Source organism: Equus przewalskii, chromosome 17 (genome assembly GCF_037783145.1).
Source record: "Equus przewalskii isolate Varuska chromosome 17, EquPr2, whole genome shotgun sequence".
Lineage (NCBI taxonomy): Eukaryota > Metazoa > Chordata > Mammalia > Perissodactyla > Equidae > Equus > Equus przewalskii.
This window is the reverse complement of record NC_091847.1, coordinates 70,873,270-70,892,947: the sequence shown is the minus strand read 5'-3', so window position 1 is coordinate 70,892,947 and position 19,678 is coordinate 70,873,270. Positions and strand designations below refer to the sequence as shown.

General features: G+C 38.2%; 1 protein-coding gene across 9 annotated transcripts in view; it reads right to left on the bottom strand.

Moving 5' to 3' along the window:
- Positions 1 to 10: 10 nt before the first annotated feature.
- SLC39A10 (solute carrier family 39 member 10) overlaps positions 11 to 19,678 on the bottom strand; it is a 123,697-nt gene continuing 104,029 nt past the window's right edge. For all 9 annotated transcript variants that reach the window (XM_070581703.1, XM_070581707.1, XM_070581710.1 and 6 more), the window contains 5 exons: positions 18,291 to 18,411; positions 16,723 to 17,091; positions 15,477 to 15,557; positions 7,849 to 8,039; positions 11 to 2,793 (listed from right to left, as the gene is read on the bottom strand). In XM_070581703.1, the coding sequence (XP_070437804.1) occupies positions 2,635 to 2,793; positions 7,849 to 8,039; positions 15,477 to 15,557; positions 16,723 to 17,091; positions 18,291 to 18,411 (921 nt within the window). In that variant the 3' untranslated portion in view covers positions 11 to 2,634. The remainder of the gene's footprint in view (positions 2,794 to 7,848; positions 8,040 to 15,476; positions 15,558 to 16,722; positions 17,092 to 18,290; positions 18,412 to 19,678) is intronic.

The following is a 19,678-nucleotide window of genomic DNA, read 5'->3' as shown; positions in this document are numbered from 1 at the left end:
CACTGGTATATTTGCTCTTTTGAATAACTTTATTTTGGGAGAGTTCCATAAGCATTAGGAACATACATAAAATGACACACCACTGTTGACAATGAAAAAAAATGGCATTTGATCATTTCCAGCTTTATAAATTTTTAAAAAATGATTCGGTTACAACAACAACAAAAAAGTTTAGATATTTTAGCAAGTATCACCTTGCAGGACCATAATCACATTTAAGCCACTGACTTACTGTTAATGGAAAAGGTTCACACTGCATCTAGTTACTATAGTATTCCTAAGCATAATCACAGCTGATTGAGTGCAATGTGATGTACACCAAAATCCATATGGATGTCACACAGTGACAGCATTGTACAAGTAACATTAATGACCTCCAACAAACACATGTTAAATTAGACTGGTCAAGCTAAATGGAATGTTGGAGCCAAACAGAAATGTAGTGGAATTCAGATTGTCTAGTAAGACTTGAAACGATACATTAGGATGATGTGAAAACTAAACACTGGTGGAACCCTAACAAAATACTAGCAGCAACTGTCGCAGCCCTCTCCAAAGGTTTAAAAAAATCTGGCAAATAAAGGTAACACCATTTTTGAGAGAATATAAAACTTTATATACTTCAGCATAACCTATTTGCTTTACATCAGGCATTTATTTTAAGACTGGGAGTATATTCCAGCTGTTGCTTTTCATAAAAGTTTTAAAATCAAGCAGATTTAATGCTGGAATGCAGAATCCTCCTTGGGTATAAAAACCCAAAAATAAACTATAAATAAATCTTGGTTCAGAAAGCAAGATACTCGAATTGCTTGAAGTTGGCAGTACTAAATAAAATATCAGCACCTTTTAGCGAGGCTGCTTGAAGGGCCAAGCATGAGATGAGGACTGTCCCGATGCAGTGCCCGATGCAGAAAATAACCTCCGTAGAAAACTCCTACTCGTTACAGTAGGCCATGGAGAAAGCCAGAAACAATCTGTGAAATTCAGGCATGAATTAAGGAAACACCACCTAGGCTCGCTGCTTACAGCATAAAGAAGAAACCCTGGCAATGCTCTATCAACACCTGGAGGCACCTGCTGCTCTCGAAGTTCTGCTGTTTTAAAGTTCATGGAGTAGGAGGAAAGGAACTGGGGAAAGGCGGAGGACTAAATGAAAACATTTTAAGTGGAATGGAAAGAGTTTGGCTCTAAAATGTTTGAATAAGATTTTTAAAAGCAGCTACACTGGTAGCCAAGCAGATTAAAACAAAGCTGCCTGCACAGAGTTCAAATACAGTTTACCTGGCATAAATGACAGCCAGGTGGCACAGATGTGAACAGAAAGCTACATGCACATGACTAGTTCTACAAATTATTAGGTCAAAATTCAGGATAAACATGGCTTGCACTTCTCACAAATCATTCACAATTATGGTAGAAGAGCAGGGCACCTAAAAAAGAGACTAATCCCAGTCAGGCACCAACAGCATATCTTGGCACAAAATGATCAAGTGATCTCAGCTGAGTTATTTAAAACTATCTTCCAAGCCGCCTGGTACCATGATAGCCACGGTATCATCAGAGGTCATCGTAGCGACGTTTTGACACTTCATGTACAGGTTATGGACGTGGTCAACTTGGATTTTCTGCCTTACCACCTTAGTGCCAGCCACAGCACGTGCTCTTGGTTCCAATGCCAAACTGGTAAAGCAATGTGTGCATTTAGGACTTAACTTTCCCAAATAACTAGTTAGTCCTGTTCAAGTAGGGAAATTGAATATTTAGACCATGTTTGTTTGGGTTCTTCATGTTTGATATTTGTAGAGGGTTACAATTTTAACGAAAAAAGATTTTACCACATGCTCTAACCCACTACCCACACCAAAAAACTCAAAACAAAAACAAATTAAAGTTCAGGAAAAAAAGAAAACCCAGACACCAAGTATATTAATACCAAGAACCATTATGAATCTTTCATTAAACTGAAGCTCACACAAACATACAATCACAAATTTCAGTAGTTTAGGCTGCAAATTTAAACACTATGCAAATATATACAAAAATAGTAACTCTAGATTCAAGAATAAGGGCTTTTCCCAATACTAAATTCATACTCTAATGCAGCCTGAGCTCTCCTCTAGTCCTACAGTCTACTTTATGCATTGCAAAGCTGTGTCAAGTTGATCCCTATTACCATATATCTATACGGAGCTGAATTAAAGGACACTGAAATTCACTTTTAGCAAAAAGAAAAGTCTGCCAAGAGTCCATTGAAAACATTTTTAAAGTTTAAGTGATTTTTTGGTTCAATTTCTATTTCTGCATAGCCACAGAGGTTTTTACTAATAAAGACTACTTTAGTGTTTTATATGATTATTTTTTTTAAAAATTCTTAATCCAACCTATATCAACCTTGGTTCATGGAGTCCCGTTTTCTCCTTGCTTTATCACAAGCTTTATAGTTTCAAAAGACCCCTTCACACAGGGAAAACAGTACTGAGCACCAGTCGTTCATGGTTAGGCTCAAATCTATGGAACTTGTAAGTAGTGCAAGCCACTGACTTTTCTTTGAGCAATGTGCATACAGTACAAGAAAAAGATGCAAAGCTGCATGGTAACATTCTCGTAACCAACAGTAATTACTGGGAATGGTCAAAACTGGAGGTCAAACACAATTTTGTCTTCATAGAGGGCAATCACTAGCATGGTGGCAAATCCAAACAACAATCCTAAATTCTGAAGAATGAACTGACCCACTGGACAGAAGCCGTGTTCTTCATTGTCACCATCACCATGCAGCATTTCTGGAAGCTGAAAAAAAAACCCAGATGTTTACAAGCAATTTTTATAATATTCTGCTCAAGGTTTTTTTTTTTTTTTTACATCTTCTTACTTCAGAAAACTAACGACTAAAAGCATAACTACAAATAAAATAATTATTTTATTTAACACAGTGCTAATCATAAGACCTATTTTAGTCAAACACTAAGCAAGTTTATGCTCTAGGTATGTACTAAGTAAACAGTAGATCCGATCCCTTCTCGTGCCTGCAACAATTGCACATAATATATGCATCAGCCACATTTAAAGTTACATCGCCCACTGACCTCATCAGTTCCGACATTTACTTTATGCTAAATATAAGACAATTTATTATTGCCAATAAAACTCTCAGAAAAGAACACTACAATTCTCACATTTACTGATTTATCTTAAGTTCACCAGGAAAGTAAATCTTTTGGGGATATCTAATTCAAAATTGTATCATTTTTCTTCACCCTTTTCCATTTAAAATTCTCATTTCCCACTGCACATGACAGCAAAGACAGATATTTACAGAAATTCCAAATTGGCATCTCTATGCTCTTAAGCCACTATTTTCCTTCCAATAAGACACACAAAAAATAGTATATAGAAGCTCCCCAGCTACGATCAAATTATGCACCCTGCCTTCCCAGTGTACTCTATTCCCTTAATAGTGATAAAATGTTTAAAATGTGAAAGTTCCTAGTATCTTTAAAGGCATAATACATCGAAAAGTTTACAGTATAAGCATATACTATTACATTTAAGAATAACCCATAGTTCAAAGTATAAAACTTAAATCTTTAATTTACCTAAGTAAATAAGATTTGTTGAAGAAGAAATGTATGTGCATTATGATAAGCATAAATTCTTTCTATCCAAAACTAATAAAAATTGTTAAAGAATTATTACTTCTAATTTTCACTTTCACAAAAACATACTTCACGTTTGCAATGAAAATCTACAGAAAGATGACATTGATATGCTATTTCTCTTAGACACCAAGCTTTGCTCCAAACAACATGTTGGCGCTTTTGGGTTTAGGGAGGAGAGATATGGGGGTAAGTACATAAGGCCTGCCTAGGAAGAAACGCCATTATTCATTATTAAATAATGAGGACAATTAAGCCAGCTACCACGCTCTGACAGTGCTGCAGCATGTTCAACAGTCTCCTGAGGGTCCCCTTTAAGAACTACCGCAGGCTGCCATCATGCTGTCCGAAAGTCCAGGGCGGTGCTGCAACGGCTAACGGAGCCGACTGTCCTTCACTAGCAGAGTGCGGTAGTCAGTAGTGACAGAAACCACTACAAATGGCAGAGCTGAATAACTGTAATACACATAATATGGTCCACAAAGCCTAGGTATTTACTATCTGCCCTTTACAGAAAGTTTGGATTATCACCAAAACCTGGGATGAGACTAAAATGGCTAACTTCCTACCTATGGTTCTAATAAGAAGACTATTTTATTGTATCTTTTCTCCCCTCTTCCCTCAAGTTTTTATTGTTACAAAAACTTTTACTGCTGACTTTCCTTAATATTTAAGCATAAATAGTGTGCAGAACGTTTCACAGAAATCTCCCCTCTAGATATGTGTACATATCAGCTAGAACAGGCACATTCAATTCTATCCTGAATGCCAACACCCACAGCGATGGCCATAACCACAGCTAGCAGCCAGCCAGTACCGACTGGTACGGCCATCCTCGTTAAAATGCAACAATGCTTCTCACTGGTTGATAAACAGCTGCTGTCCAAGCCCCCTAAACCAGGTACCTCCAGCTGGGTATCCTAAAGGCACCTCAAACTAAAACCTCTGGTACTGTTGCTATCTTCTAAAATGACTATAAACCAATAAAAACGTCTCCCCTTAGCCAAAGCGGTCTTTCTAAAACAAATGTGATCACATCATTGTTGCTTACACCTTTTAATGGCTCCCTCAAATTTATAAGATAAACTCTGATCTTTTTAGCATGGCATGTTGTGTGACTGTCACGATCTGGCCAACTATGGATGCAATTTTTGTATCTATTTTCCACTTAATATTAGAAAATACATATTTCAGTGTCACTAAAATCCTAAAATATATGTGGATAGTCTGTCCCCCTTTTCTTGGACATTTAGGGTCTTTCCAATAAAACTGTGACATTATAAACACTACTGCAAAGAACACTTTAATATGGTCTTATTTTTGTTTGTTATATTAGCAGTAGTCATTTTAGGTTATTTCCTCAGAATATGGTCCCAGGAGTAAACTCAGTGATCAAAACAATGATGCTCTTTATTATTCTGCTTTCTCATATGCCCTTTCCTCTTGCTTCTAACAAACTCTTCTACTTTAAGATTCAAGCTCAGATTTCCTATTCCAGAAACACTTCCCTAATTTTATTTCCCAAGTTTTTAGCGAGCCCTTCTCTGTAGTTCCACAAACATGGTGCACCACTCTTATCATAACATGTATCAAAAGAATTGTAATTGATGGCTACTTTTCTTCTTCATTAGACTATAAATATGTACTGTAGAGACTCTTTCATTCTTTTTACATCTTTAGCTTCCTAGGATAAGAATTAGCTCATTCATTCTGCATTCAACTAATTGTAAACACATGTCCAGTAGTTAGTGAACTATGACAAAAATGCCTGCCCTCCCAAAACTGACATCGTAGTGGGGCACATAATGAACTCAATAAATAAGTAAAATGTTTAGTGTGTTATTAATAGATCGAGATACAAGTGCAAAGGAGAAAAAACTAAAGTAGGGATAGTGGATGTGAAATACTGGGGTAGACAGTCAAATTTTAGATAGGATGCCTCACAAGAAGTGAGGGCGCTAGCTGGGAGAATGTCTGCAGACAAAATATTCCACGTGGAGCGATCAACAAGAGCCAGGACCCGAGGCAGAGTGCACTCCTGGGGAAGCGGGGAGGGGCGGAGGGGAGATTAGGAAACGAAGGAGGGAGCGGAAGAGGAAATAAGGAGGATGAAAAACCTTGAAGGTCAAAACAAGAACTTTGGTGCTTTTACTCTGAATAAGATGGAAACCACTGAAGGGCGTGAAGCACATAACTGACATGATCTAATCTTACCAGGATCACTTAAAAAGATCCCCCTGTCTGCGCTGTTCATGCAGTGCGTGGTGGGCAGGGCGAGCAGACAGAAAGGGAAGGACGACGGTGGCCTGCATGAGAGTGGGGGTGCAGAGGTGGTTAGGAGCTGCAGCCCTTGGGACTTACTGACGAGCCAGCTGTGGGGAGGACAGAGAGAGTGGAGTCAAAAAACGATACTCAGGGTGTGATCTGAAAAACTAGAAGAATGGAGCTGTCATTTCTGAGATGGAGAATTCTAGAGGAGGTGCTGGTTGGTGCAAGGAGTGGGGTTGGCAAGTATTCAGGACTGGGTTCTGAACATAGTAAGTCTGCAGTACCTTTTAGACATTCGGGTTTAACAGGTGCATACACTGATGTGGAGTTAAGGAAAAGGTCTGGGCTTAAGATGTAAACTTTGGAATTATCATCCAATCAATATTCAGAGCGATGAGACTTCTTAGAGTGCTTTCACTGACAGAGGTAGGGGAGGAGAAGAGGATCCAGCACCTGAGAAAAAAAGGGCAGAGGTGGGAAGCCAGGAAAGGGCGGGGGTTCAGAAGCAAGTAACAAGAGAGTGTTTCAGAGAGAAGAGAATGACCCACTGCCAAATGCTGCTGTTAGGACACGTAAGATGAAGACGTGCAGGGTAAATGGCAGGTGAATGACCAGGGGACTTCGCCACGCATGTTGTGGTAGATGGTAAATCTGACAAGAACAATCTGCAGAGCGGTCAGGGAGAAAACCTGATGAGGCCAGATTCGAGAGAGAAGAGACTCAACAGACAAGAAAGGGTGACTGCTCTCCGAGGGAAGGCGAGCACTGGGGGACGGCTGAAACAAGCAGCAAGTTAAGAACCACGCCTCTCCCGACCTTGTCAGAGGGAGAAGTATCGTCAGGGTTAGATGCTGACAGGAATGATCCAGCAGAGAGGGAAAAATGAATGATGTGAAGAAAAAGGGGAGAATTCAAGGGCGTCAGCAAGAGGCGATAAGTTCTAGTGAACGATTGGAAGGAGCTGGCCTCAGCCAGGAACGTAGTCAGTTCTTCAGAGTAACAGGAAAGAAGGTCAACAGGCATGGACACTGGGGGATGAATAGAAATAGTGAGGGGAACTTGCGAGAGGTTGTCTTGATGGATGGCTGCCATGTTCTCCATGAAATAGGAAGCAAGAGTATTAGGTGAGCATGGGGATAGGAAATAAAGTCTAAGAGGAGATGCGGGCAACAGACCTCTAGGTGGAGAATGTAAACAACTTCTATTTTTTCTTTTTGTTCCTATTTTCTAAATTTTCTATAGTAAATAGGCATTATTTCTAACTTTAAAGTTAATAAATCTAAACACTAACAATTAGTTTTTTAATTTTACTTTAATATCCTAAATATGTTAGGCAGTGTATTTGCAGAACTAGCAATTTTGTTACTTTTTATTTTTAATCTGATATTACATTCACTTCTCCTCCTGGTAGGATCTATCAGATAGTCTCATTTCAAAACTATATAACCTAAATTTTTAATCACAGAATTAAGGAAAACTACTTAAATCCCTTGGAATATACACCATTTTCTGCAGAAGACTGGCTTACCTAAGAGGTATAGTATTTCTTCCTTGTTCACCACAAAGCAAGCTCAAAGAATTATTTTGTTAACAAGAACAACGTTTTCACCTCAATATCACAAAACCTTCAAAGTAGTATACTTCTGTAATTATATCTCTAAATACTACTGATGATTACTTTGAATAGCAACATCATTTGGACAAAAATTTCCAGCATCTCAACTGGTTTGCCAAGAACGAACCCTCCTATAGTTAAATGTCTTTCCCTAACAGATTATTTAGGATATCACATGTCTTTAAAATGGGTTATATTTTGAAAAATAATTAAGTCTTTCAAACCACATCCAAAGGTTTCTTCCCTTTTAAAAGTTGCATTCTATTTACAGATTTAGTGTAACAAGAAAAATATAAAATATCTTACCATATCCACCAAGGCTACGTAGAGGAACATGCCTGCAGTGATTGCAAAGATCCAAAGTGTGATGTTATTGGCATACTGACCAACAGCCGTGCCTATGAGCATGCCTATGTAAGCCATCATGGCAGACAGGAGGTTGTATACAATTGCTTGCTTTACAGTCATGCCTGCTTTAAGAAGAACTGCAAAATCACCTGCAGTTAAGACATAATGTGAGAGTTTTAAAACCACAGGATTGTATACACAAATTTAGGGAAAAAAACAAAATTAACGATGACATAAAAACAATGCACCTTTAAGAAGTGAAATTTTATCATGAAAATTTATTTTTTACTTATTAAATTAAAGCTTTAACATGCAAAAAACTTGGGTGAATCCCAAAGGCATGATGCTGAAAGAAGACAGTCTGAAAGGTTACACATGATTCCGTTTGTCTGATATTCTCAAAGACAAAACTACACTGATGGAGAACATTGAGTGGTCACCAGAGGGCAGGGGTGGGAAAGCCTGGTGACAGAGGGATGGCAGGAGGGGTTGGTTGGGGTGATGGAATTGTTCTGCATCCCGATGGTGGTGGTTACACAAATCCATATGCATGTTAAAATTCAAAGAACTGTACCTCAAAAAGCAAGGTCAATTTTACGGTATGACATGAAATATAAAATTTTTTAAAAAAGAAAAAAACCCAGAAGAACAGAACTGGGTCACTGTGCTTTTTGTGAGCAACAATTCGAGCTCTCTGATCGCTGCCTTTTTTCAAAGGGAAACGGCCTAAGTAAGGAAAGAGGTAACAGACGCTCTAAGTATATTGTATGTTGTTTACATTGATGTTTTATTTGTTCCAGGAAAAAAATTAAATCTGAAAATCCTAAAACTGTAAAAAAGAATAGAGGCTTTTCTTATTCTTCTGTCTCAAGTTGGAATACCAGGGAAAAAAATGATTAAGTATCGCTGAGAGAGATGTTACTAGAAGGGCAAAATGCCGCTAGAAATAATAATCTTGAAGCAAAAGGGTCAAAAACAATAGTTTTACTAATTATAACAAACTTTTTGTTACTAAACATACAAACATCCAATCAATAATTCAACACTAGTAGAGGCAAAGTACTATACAAAATACAGAGGAGAGGTTTGTTTCTTTCTCTTAAAAAAGATCTCACATGACTAAAAATACATGATTTGTTATTTTCTAACTGTATGGTTACAAGGTCCTAAAGTTTCTAACAAATAAGTAGAAGTTAACAACAAAGAAATTAGTGCAAGGCATTATTTTTCCATATTCCAACAAATTGCTACAAACTAAATCCTGCAACATTATTGGGAAAGTTAAGATACACCTAAGGAGATTACCTACCAATGGCTTCTAAATTGCCATTCTCCAGTTTCCACCTAATATTAATACTCTCCTTACATCTTTCCCCTCTGATCCTAAATAGTCAATTCTCCTGGTGAGACCTGGATTCAACATCAGCTTTTATCTCCTCCCTCCCCTCGAGTTTTCATTTCCTCAGGCCTTTCTCAGCTTCCTCTATAGAAAGAGTTCCCTAACTTCTTCCTCTACAAATTTCCCCACCATATTGTCAATAATTCACCCACCAACTGTGCTAAAGGGACAATTTCATTTAGCAGGAGGTTAGGGAATACAAAACGAGACTACAGAAGAATGCTTCTTAAGTTATAAAACACAGTGTTTCCTTTTAGAATTTTAAAACAGAGTTTAAAAAGGATTACTTAATACTCAATGAACAGAGGTACACACTATGTCCACTTTGATGCCTTCCCTGATAATACTGGATAGCAAGATGATTCACTTCATCCCTGAGTGGCAACCACACAGCATGAATTAACCAATCGAGATTCGAGATGAATTATTTTTAATGAATACTTTTTAAACCCGAGATATAACTTGCATACATGATTCCCCCCTTTTTTGGATGTAGATTTGCGTTTTGACAGAAGTACATACCATGTAACCACAACCACCATCAAACTTTAGAACTATTTCTTTACTCCCACCTCCAAAATTTCCTCAGCCCCTCACTCATAGGCACCAGTGATCTTTCTGTTCCTACAGTTTCGCCTTTTCCAGAACATCACACAAATGGAATCGTACAGGATGAAGTCGTCTGAGTCCAGATTTTTTTCACTTAGTAGAATGTGTGGAAGATTCATCCATGTAACAGTTTGTATCAGAAAGTCACTGCCTTTTCCTGCCAAGTAATATTCCCTAAATGAACCAGAGTTTATTTACCCATTCATCTGCTGAAGGACATTTAGGTTATTTCCAGTTTTGAGCAACTATGAATAAAGCCAATGTACACATCCACAGACAGGCTTTTGTGTCAACACTAAGTGTTCATTTCTCTTATGCAGATATCTGTGAGTAGGATTTCTGGGTCATATACGCAAATCTTTTATCAAATACATATTTTTCTAAATATTTTTTCCCAGCCTGTGGCTGCTGTTTTCATTTTTTTAAGTGTCTTTTATCTAAAGTTTTTGATTTTTATGAAGTCCATTTTATTACTTTTTTCCTTAAGGGATCATGCTTTTGGTGTTGGACCTAAGAACACTTTGCCTAATCCAAGAGCTTTTCCATGTTTTCTTCTAAGTCTTATATTTTAAAATTTTTCATTTAGATCAGTGATCCATTTTTGGGTTAGTTTTTGTCTGTGGTGTGTTTTTTTTTTTTTTTTTCCAAGTAGATATTCAATTATTGCAGCAATATTTGTTGAAAAAACTATCCTTTCAACATGGAATTTTCTTTGCATTTTTGTTGAAAATAAGTTCCTACATATGCGAGGACTCTATACTCTGCTCCACTGATCTCTGTCTACTCTTTCACCAGTATGAATTGTTTTGATTACTGTGGCTTTACAGTAAGCCTTAAAGTCAACTTTGTTGTCCTTTTTCAAAATCCTTCTGGGTATTCAAGTTCCTTTCCCTTTCCATATAAACTTATGAAAAAGCTCATTTATCTCCAAAACAACCCTTCTGGGATTCGGATGGGGATGCACTAACTCTACAGGGAGATTTGATATCTTAAAAATACTGAGTCCTCTGTTTCCTGAACCTGGTGCGTCTCTCCATTTAGGTCTCCTTTGACTTCTTTTGTTGGCGATTTGTAGTTTTCAGCATACAGATTCTATGTATATTTTGTTAGATTTAACCAAAGTATTTCATGTTTTTTGGTGTTATTTTAGATAGTACTTTAAAAAATTTTCAATTTCCCTGTTCACTGCTAGTATATAGCAGTATAAATGATTTTTATATAATGATCTTGTATCAAGATGAATTATTTCATTTAAAATCTATCTTTGTCCCTGTCTTATCTCAGGTTATAAATTCTCAAAGATATTTGCATATTTTTCTCCCTTTTTCTCTACTTCCTTTCTTAGTAAGAACCAGTATAAACATTTGAAAAATAAATCAAATACCCACAGTTAGAATTTATACCAAACAAGCAAATCTACTTTTTTTTTTTTGAGGAAGATTAGCCCTGAGCTAACATCTGCTGCCAATCCTCCTGTTTTTGCTGAGGAAGACTGACCCTGAGCTAACATCCGTGCCCATCTTCCTCTACTTTATATGTGGGACACCTACCACAGCATGGCTTGCCAAGTGGTGCCATGTCCACACCCGGGATATGAACCGGTGAACTCTGGGCCACCAAAGCAGAACATGCGAACTTAGCTGCTGCGCCACCGGGCTGGCCCCCATCTTTGATAAATCAGTAGTCTTTCCTTTCTGCTGACAAAGGATATCACTAGCACAACGAATGGTGTCCCTGCCAGAGCTGTTAAACTGATGTGATCCAGCGCTATAGCATGTGAATTACTATACTGTACTGTGTAGTATAGCATCTGCTAACATCAACTACTGACGTTTTCTTCAACAAGTACGTATTTTACGGTTCTTTATTTTTGCCTTCAATAATGCACACATACACATGGATGAATACATACAGTGACTGTTCAGTTGTCCCTGGACAACTTCGTATATTATGGAAATCTTAGTGTGAATTTCTATTTAACCCTTAATACACATGAGAGGAAAGGAAAAAATGGACAGTATTATAGCCTCTTCAAACTGAATCTTAATGATATGGCTACATTTATTTATCAAACGTTCTTTCCTTGAAGTCGAAACACGTTATTTAATCTAAAGAGAGTTTGATTAACTACCCTTCTGGATTATCCCTAATCTTATGTGGCTTTCTTATAAATTATTTTTCAAATGTTTATACAGTTCCTTATTAGGAGGGTGTAAAAATGTGCAGAGAATACAAGAGTAATGTTGTAACTTACTTAAATTTAGCTACACAAGTTTGGCAAAAACAGAAAAGAGAAAGGAGTAATAATTCAGGCAATGTCACCATGACCACACCCAGAGCAAACAGGAAAGGAGAGAGAGGAGTCTTCCGTTTCCTCAGACGGTTTCAGTTTCTGCAAGCCTCTCAGAGGGCATCTCCGAGCTGCATGCTGCTCTAGGTTTGAAAGCGCACGTCTTTTTCGTACCACGTTCCTAAACACAAACAAACCCCACAGCTGTGCGCCACTAGAGAAACAGACATCCGTTCAGGAGAGGGGCGCCTACGCTGGGAGTTACTGACTGACTGAGGCCGAGGGCGACGCACTGCAAAGTAATTTAAATACATATCTTTCCCCTCAGGGTGTGGACTTTAGTATAGAAATCTCACAAATAGTTTTAAGAATTCACAATAAGAAATTTAACTAGGACAAAAGAGGTTTCAGAATGAATAAATTATCCTGGACTATGATGTTTAGGCTGCTTTGCCAACATCGTAACCTAGTAAGCAGGCAGAGGATTTCTCTTTCTCCCTGTCGACCTGCCAGGCTTCCGTGTCAGCCTCTAGGGGCCTGGTTTCTCCCCTTCCTTGCTTGAAGGTTCCGAGGAAGAAGGTTCTATGCCTCTCTCCACACCTGTTTGTCTCCAAGTGAGTAAGAGTGAATAATCGAATCAGAGTAGAGACATTTCATCTGGCCCTATTTTACCATTACGGTGACTTAAAGGCAAAAATTAGGCTCCACAATCATGTTCTACTTCCTTTAGTTATGGTCAGTGGACCACTTCCTACCATGTTGATGGATATGAGGGCCAAAGCCTTTTCTGTCACCTCCAGGGGAGGAAGCTGGGTCATTTATGTTCTTTCTTCCCTAGTAGCCTCAGCAGCTAGAATATGGGGCAGTTTACGTCAATTTAGCACTAGGCATTAGGGGAAAATGCACATTTTCATAAGGTCTCACTGCTTTCCTTCTAAGTTCCATATTGGATTGAAGTTTCCTCTCACAGCAGTAGCGTCTCAACCTCTGCTTTGTGGGGTAAAACAGGTAGAGATTTGGGGTCTGAATGTCTTGCTGAGGAGTCTGGGCCCAAGCAGAGTTCTCTCTAACCCAGCTCTTTCCAGAGCTCTGCCTCTGCACTGGGTGTCAAGGGCTTACCCGGCCATTAAGATATGCAGTGCATTTGTTTTACATGTGGCTATCAGTCTTTGTGTGTCACTCTTTCCGTGAGAAACTACCGAGAGAAAGAGGAGTAAGCAGTAGCAGGGCAACTATCTCTAATCTCCAAGCTCCCCGCTGTCAATTCTTGCCTCGGCGGGTCCTCGGGGGTTAGGACAATTCAGTAAAACCACACGTAATCACAAAGGGGCCCGACATACTCCATTCAGGGGGCAGTGGGTGGGCAGGAAGGGCAGTCGGAGGTTTCCCTAGTATACTGTGGATACGTGTGTGACTATCCACATATGTGTGTGACTATTACTAAGCAAGTTCAAAGAAAAAGTGAAAGGTTAAAACTATGAGGCAATATGTTACTCATGTATAAAAACTGACAGAAGGCCTTGATTTGTATTGCTATGGAATTGAAAGGAAGTACTGGCATGGCAGATCATTCTCTAACAGGAAAGTAGTTAGAGAAGGGTAGAAGATACAGTATCTGCACACAAAGAACCTACATTTTAAGAAACAGGACATCTAAAATGAAAATACACTAAGCACCAAAGGAGGACCTCAAGAAAGTAAGCGATAAAGCTGAGAAGAAAGAGTACTCCAAGGCATGGACACGGGAGGATGGCAGTGAAGCTGGAGAAAACTAGGGACAGAGGTAGTGGGACAAGCCACGTAGAAGGAGGGTATAAGCAAAGAAACAGGTTTAGGTGTCTGTCTGGTGCCTTGTGTTTGGGTGAAGTGGAAAACACGCAACAGCAAGGACAGCGAGGGAAGCTGGAAAGGCAAGTAGAAGCCCGAGTGGAGGTCACTGAAAGTAGGACTAATGAATCTTAGCTTTTACTTCAGATGTAAGGAAAGCTACTAAACGATTTTGATTACATAAGCAAGTGACATTTAAGAAGATGTATCTGACAATAAGGTATATGAGGTACACTGGAATGGAATGAAACCAGACATTTAACACTATGGAAACTGTCCAAGCAAAAGACAAGGAAGGAGGTGATGATCTGGTCTGGGTGAAGGATTATGGGGCACGAACAAGATGGAAGGCTACATGCCCAAGGTTGGCAAGGTTATCAAAACTACAAGAAAGTCAAGCCCTAAAGAATCAGCACCAAGTAAGCACTAACAGATTTTTCTGCTTTCTGTGAACAGTTAATAATTTTCTAAGAAAATTATATGAATAACTTCTAATCAAACTGAGCAAGTAAGGCTACTACCAATCAAGACAATTAAACACAAATTATAGATGTTTCCTAGTCAGATAAATTGAAGAAAAATATTAAATTAGAAAGAGCACATGAAGAAATTCCTTGGATACTCAAAAGATGGAGTTTGTGTCTTTCAAATTAATGTCATCTCCACATTCTTCAGATATTTTCTATCTGAATGCACGTTTACACCTTTTACTTCTGTTTTTCAACATATAGGAGAAAACCAAAACACGTGAAGAGAAACTAAAAAAGCACTGGTAGATCAATAAATGTCAACTAAACAGAGAAATATCTCATACCTATTAAATTGGCAAAAATTAGAGAGTTAGTTAATGTGGAATGTGGGCAGGGCTGTGGGAACACGGGAACTCTCAGCGACTGCAGGTTAGATTACACTAGTGTGGCCATCTTAGTGACATGGCGCTTCTCAGGCATGCACATCCTAAGACTCATCCATTCCGTTCTTGGGTATAGGCCCAAAAAATGTTCTCGCAGGGTCTATAAGCACCACGTTTACAGATGTTCAATGCGCCATTGTGAGTGGTGGCAGGAAATTAAAGGCCACATCGTGTGTCCAATACTAGATGCTAAATATGTCAAATGTGGTAAACGCACACCTCTGAGTACTCAGCAGACTCAACATATTAAATTAATTCATGGTGACCTGGATGGAGTTTAAAAACATGATGATTAGTAACATAAGGTAAGAAACAGAATGGGATATAACACAATATTGTTCACATACATTAAAAATACATACATATAAAACAATACATGTTTTAGGAGCATATAACAAAAATTATACAATAAATAAGAGAATGATGACACTTTATACTTGCCATCAGTCATTTTTTACGTTTTAACAATCTCTAAAATTCGGCTGCGTTTACATTTGAAGAAGTCTGAGGTGTGATGGGCTCTGGGATGACTTTTAGGGCTCTATTACCTAATTCATGCGGCAGTTCATGACAGAAGACAGCTATGGAGGTGCTGATTCCTCCTGTCAATCCAGCACTGAACGCTGCTCCTGAGGTGGGAGAAAAAAAAGAAGCAAGCCACGTTTACTGATCTTCTGTTTCCCATCTTCATTAACAATCACAGGTGCTGTCTCTTTTGCCTACATAAATTAATTCCAGAATCTACGAGTGACTCACCTGTCTTACACACTCCAGTTTTTGAACATATAGCAAGGTACAATAGGTGTGTGACGAGAGAAGGAGCTACTCAGTGACAGAAATACTCCCTATTGAACTAAAGCCTCTGCTTGTGTGGCCTTCTAACTTGCTGACAGCTTGGGAGCAGGAGGTTCTGAGTGTTTCAATCTCTGAGGGTTAGTTTGATGCTCAATTTTAAGTCACGTAAGGCCATGATTGCGCTTACTCTCTCGTATTAATATTTATAGATATTGAAATGGCTGGAATCCTTATCCAAACTTTTCTGGGTCTAGAGCATAACTGGTACAAACTATTATTGTTTGATGGTTTTGAGGACTGAGATCAGAGGTATAAATGCATCTGATTCTGCTAGTAAAAGTTTTCAATCTTTAACATGCGACAGCCACTGTGGATTCAAAAATACTGTCTCACTTTTCTGGAAAAAACCAAAGCCTACTTCTGAGTGATTATTTAACAGAGTCTGGATCTCAAAGAAAATCACATATTGATCACAATTAAGGTTCTCCTAAACTGGTAATAACAGTTTACATTAGCAAGATTCTAATATAATACATTTGAATTTGGTACAATGGATTTTTAACATTGTGAAATTTTTCTTCACCTTTTCAAAGATGTAAAAAATTATTAAACCCAAGATTGAAATAAATTTGTTCTCACTGAAGGATGTGTAAATGTATTTGAAAACATAATGTTAAGGTAGCTTTTTCAATATGGTGACTATGCCTTGACTAAGAAATTAATATGTAAAGTGTATTTAATATGTAAAAGTATATATTTGTTTACATGTTCAAAGAAAAACCCACTGAAATTATACCTTTACGTCTCCAAGTAAATTTATCAAAAACATTAACGTAGCCTTTGGAAAAAACAAATGACAAATATTTAATAGTGTATTTGTTAAGCTCCAAATTTTAATTTTATGTATTATTATGTATTCCTAAGATTAGTACTGAAATAGTGAAGGAAAGAAAATGGTCTTAACGAGCAAACGGTAACCCAAGTTTCAAGTCCACTTACCAATTGCTAACCCATCACTGAAGTTGTGGATGCCATCCCCCATGATGACCATCCAAGCTATATTAGCGATTCCTGTTTCTTTCAGATCTGATCCAGAGTGACAGGGGCCGTGAGAGTGATGGGAATGTTTGTGGTGCCACTGATGGTTATGTTTCCTCAGCACGGTTTTACTCTCGTCGTGGTGGTTATGCGCAGCAGCATGAAGATCATGCTCATGAACGCTATGCAACCCATCACTGTGAGAATGGTCCATGATTTTCTCGTCTTCTACACAAAGATAATTTTTAGGAGGGGATTCCTGTTGGCCTTCTAAATCTGTCAGTTCAGTTTCATTAAGTCGATCTTCAGAAACAACCAAGTCATCAGTTCCTATATTTATAATAGCAAAGGATATGCTTTATCAACAAGTAAGTGAATGCATATTTGCTAATTTAAACCCAGGCAGAATAGCAATGTAATGAACATTTCTTAAATGAATGTCTTTTAAAATTCCTAATAAATGTATAAAAACAAATAAATACATGCATGCACACAAAGAAAACAAACTGGGGTTTTGAGGGTCCAAAAGATGAAACACGAGGTAAATGGGAGGGAACCGAAATCAATAGTAGGCAGAGTTAGGAGAAAAATTGGCAAGCACGAAGGTATTGTGAAACTTAAGAGCCACATCACGGACAGCTGATGAAAATCAAAGGGTGGCACGTTAGTGCAGCATTTACAGGATAACAAAATAAACCCATAATTTTTCAGAGAAAGAAGGAACCTTAAAGTTTACCTACTTTAACCTTCTTTTTTAAGAAAACAAAGACAACATTTAAATAACTTGCATCTTCCAAAGCTCCACCTATCTGATAAATGATAGCATCTGATAAGCTGTTTTTTATTTATTCTTTTAGATTAAGGTTGGCCTTCTCACCTAGTTTCAAAAGCTATTTATTACCTAAGAAAGATCCTAATAGTTCCCAAATTGTATTCTGGGGCAGAGTCTATAGTTAAGAATCTAGGCTGCCCTTTTTCTGCAGAAAATCATTGGTACACTCAGGGGAAACACAAGTTCAAACAGAAAGGGGGAAAATTAGGTTAAAACGTTTCTTACGTCTCCCTGAAAACTGTAAGCTACCTCATTACATCTATCGGGCGACAGAAGAGAGGGATCGATGAGCAGAGAATTTAAGCACAGACTATTCTCCTTTTTCCGTATGAAACCAATCACATGTGGAGGGCACAGAGATCATGCATTGTCAAGAAATAAAAACAACACTGATCCACCACTAACAAAGCCTTTTTGTTTGTTTCATTCTTTTTTTTCTGTCGAGTCAAAGTGCAATATGTTCCTTGCCCTGTAACATAATTGGTCTCACATTCCAGTATGAATGAGGCTGAAATCAATAAAAACACTAACAAAATCACAATTAAGACACACTCACATTGAAGGGAATACAAGTTAGAAAGTAATATTAAGGAAGCCACAAAGACAAGAAATTTCAAACAAAACAAGGCTCAGTTTAGAAGCAATATTTCAATTTTTATGTTTTAAAAGTTTCTCTTTAGTCAGAACTGTTGTCTACCGGCAAGAGGCTTGAGCTGAAGCCAGTCAGCATCTGGTGTATTATTTAATTTATGGTCTGAAAGCTTCCTTCCAATAGCTGATTCTTCTGTGTTCTGCTTCATAAACCATTTCTGTTTTCCCTGAAAAAAACATCTGGTATCAGTATCAAATTTTCAGCCACAATTAGCAACAATATTCACTTGTTAACATCTATGGGGATAACTGGGGGTAACTCTATACGTAAGTTATTTAGAAAAGGAATGAGAAAACATGTTTAGAAGTTAATCAAGGGGTCTAACCAGATGAAAAATCCAATGAAATCTGAATGTTGTCGGTTTTTCTTGAATACTCCGCTAAAAAGTTCAATTCATCTACTTCAAAGAATAGGGCACACAATACTTTATTATTATATGCAAACCAAATGAAATGCGTGAAATATATGTAATCTCTCTTATTTAAAAGTGTGTAGAAATACAAAGTTCCAAAAAACTAAATCTTATTCCTTTGAATTTCATTCTGTGTTTAATGCAATCTGACATTTCCCTACATGTGACATAATGGCCAGAGTCAAACAGCTTTACAATACTCAAGTTTCTTTCCTCATCTTATCTGTCTTCAATTACTAATAAATTCTAAATATTGTATATTTCATTGTTTTGGCTTGAATTTTCCTATCTTATCTCTTAATAGTCTGCTTTCTTCTTTGATCAGTGTCACTATCACCAACAACTCTTTGAACTTAAGATTTCTACTTCTAATCTATGCTAACGTAAGAGATCAAATAAGCAAGTACATTAGAACAGGGTGAAAGTAAAGGTCACTGTCCTCTGGGAGACGCTTACTGACTGGCAGAGCATCTTCTAGTTGGTGGCTGTGAACTACGTCTCAGATGTCTGAGTTTTCTAACCGCTGTGTAAATAAGCTTGTTCTGGCAGGTGGAGTGTGTGGTAGAGGCTCCAAGATGGCCACCTTCAATTTCCTCCCTCCCTGGATGAGCATTCTTCTCCACACCTAAGGAAGTGGAGTCTATCCCCTGCCCCGAATTTTGGATGGCCTTTTGACTTGCTTTGAGCAACAGAATGCAACAGAATCGATGCTGTGCCAATTCTGGGACTAGTCTCAAAGAGGCTGGCACCTTTTGCTTTTCCTCAGGAAAGCTAGCCACTATGCTATGAAGAAGCTCAGTCTGGACTCTGAAGAGAGGCCATGTGGAGGAGGACCAAGATGCAGACATAGAGCGAAGCATTCTTGGACCTTCCAGCTCTGCCCTGCCCAGGCCAACTCATGCCGGCTGGGTTTGAACGTGGTGGCATGAGTGACTCTAGCTGATGCCAAGTGGAGCAAAAGAAGTGCCCAGCTGAATCCCACCTAAATTACTGACGGAATTAAGAGAAATAATAAATTGTT